This window comes from Diaphorina citri, unplaced genomic scaffold (genome assembly GCF_000475195.1).
Source record: "Diaphorina citri unplaced genomic scaffold, Diaci psyllid genome assembly version 1.1 scaffold7087, whole genome shotgun sequence".
NCBI classification, from domain to species: domain Eukaryota; kingdom Metazoa; phylum Arthropoda; class Insecta; order Hemiptera; family Psyllidae; genus Diaphorina; species Diaphorina citri.
In genome coordinates, this window is record NW_007384463.1 from 18,560 (window position 1) to 20,262 (window position 1,703).

The window sequence follows — 1,703 nt, forward strand, 5'->3', positions numbered from 1 at the left end:
ATAAAGTACGGGCTAAAAAATTCCCGGAGGGACGGACCCAGCTTGTTTCTTTTTTAGTCCATTGGGAACTGATGTATTTGACGTGCTCTTGCCGCTGACGAATTTCAGTTTATTAGTTTTTTTTTTTTACTCACCAGAGCTAGCCACATCTACTAGGGCAGCCAGGGCCGGCTTATCCTCAATCAGGGCCTCCTTCACCTCTGCATCTAGCGTCAAGTAGGCCAGACCTTCTGCTGCCCAACGCCGGATATCCGGATCCCGGGCCGGATTCACCAGGAACCGGCGACATGCTTCTGCTAGCTTCCGGGTGGAGCCATCCGCGAACGGACGAATAGATGCGTCCGACCCTGAGAAAAAGAATAGAAATAAATAAGGCGTCCGACCCTGAGAGAAAGAATAGCGCGTCCGACCCTGAGAGAAAGAATAGCAATAAGGCGTCCGAGCCTGGGAAAAAGAATTAAAATAAATAAGTATACTGTTTGGCTGAACACCTCCACAAAATCAATATTAAAGACTCTCCTAACTGCCCTCTCTGCTCCTTACTCCTATGAATCAGACCCATCTAAATTCCTGTCCAGCCCTGGAAGCCAGCAATGATATCGTGGAAGAGTATTGAGATCCGCGTAGGAAAATGGCCTAATGGTCAATATTCCAGACATTTGTAAACAGTAACAACTAAAAACATTGTTACCAGGTTAGGTAACATCGAGGGTTCGATTCCCGAGGGGAGCGAATTTTATCCTAAGGAGATACAGTTTGTTCTCAGAACGGCTAGCTGTTTCTTATCCACCAGTCGCTATGCGCATTTATATTACACAGCTTACTCATTTTCCTCACGAGGCAGAGTGGGCTCCGCAACAGCCAGTCACGGAATCAATCATTTGCATGATGCAAATTTTTTGACCCTGACGAGAATCGAACCCGGGTTTTCCGCGTGCAAGGCGAGCGCAGTGACCACTACACCATGGGAGCTGTATTTGGGAAATATGAAGGACATACTGCGGGATAGGTATGCTACGACACAGACCACATGAGTTCTAATGTAGAAACAAATATGGAATACAGTAAAATGTTTCTTGAGATAGAAACACACTACTATCACGTCACATCACATCACGTCACGTCACGTCGAGTCGCGTGAAGTCTCGGGGAGTCAGAAAGATGTTTAATTTTTCCCATTATATTGTAGGTAATTTCGTTCAGGACAGCCGCACTACTACCACGAATCACGTCACGTGAGCTCACGTGACGTGATGGTAGTGTGTTTCTACTTTTACTTACCTCCCATGCTGCCAAGTTTACACAATCCCACCAGGGATCACGTCACGTCACGTCGAGTCACGTGAAGTCTTGGGGAGTCAGAAAGATGTTTAATTTTTCCCATAATATTGTAGATAATTTCGTTCAGGACAGCCACACTACTACCATGAATCTCGTCACGTGAGCTCACGTGACGTGATGGTAGTGTGTTTCTACTTTTACTTACCTCCCATGCTGCCAAGTTTACACAATCCCACCAGGGCTCGAACCCGGATATTCTCATTCTTACTCATGTACAGACGCTTTAGAATATCAACACCTTGCTTGATAATGGACGTAATCTGAAATGATACAACAAAGTTGGTCACGGTTGGTCCAGTGGTAACGCGCTTGCTTGCCATGCAGAAGGTCCCGGTTTCGAATCCCACCATCGACAAAAATTT

The 1,703-nt window shown here is 46.0% G+C and overlaps 1 protein-coding gene across 1 annotated transcript in view; it reads right to left on the reverse strand.

Moving 5' to 3' along the window:
- LOC113472666 (protein unc-45 homolog B-like) overlaps window positions 1-1,601 on the reverse strand; it is a gene marked incomplete at its 5' end in the record, with an annotated part of 20,149 nt that extends 18,548 nt beyond the window's left edge. The window contains 2 exons of the mRNA XM_026832470.1: window positions 135-347; window positions 1,487-1,601. Of these exons, the coding sequence (XP_026688271.1) occupies window positions 135-347; window positions 1,487-1,601 (328 nt within the window). The remainder of the gene's footprint in view (window positions 1-134; window positions 348-1,486) is intronic.
- Window positions 1,602-1,703: the final 102 nt, after the last annotated feature.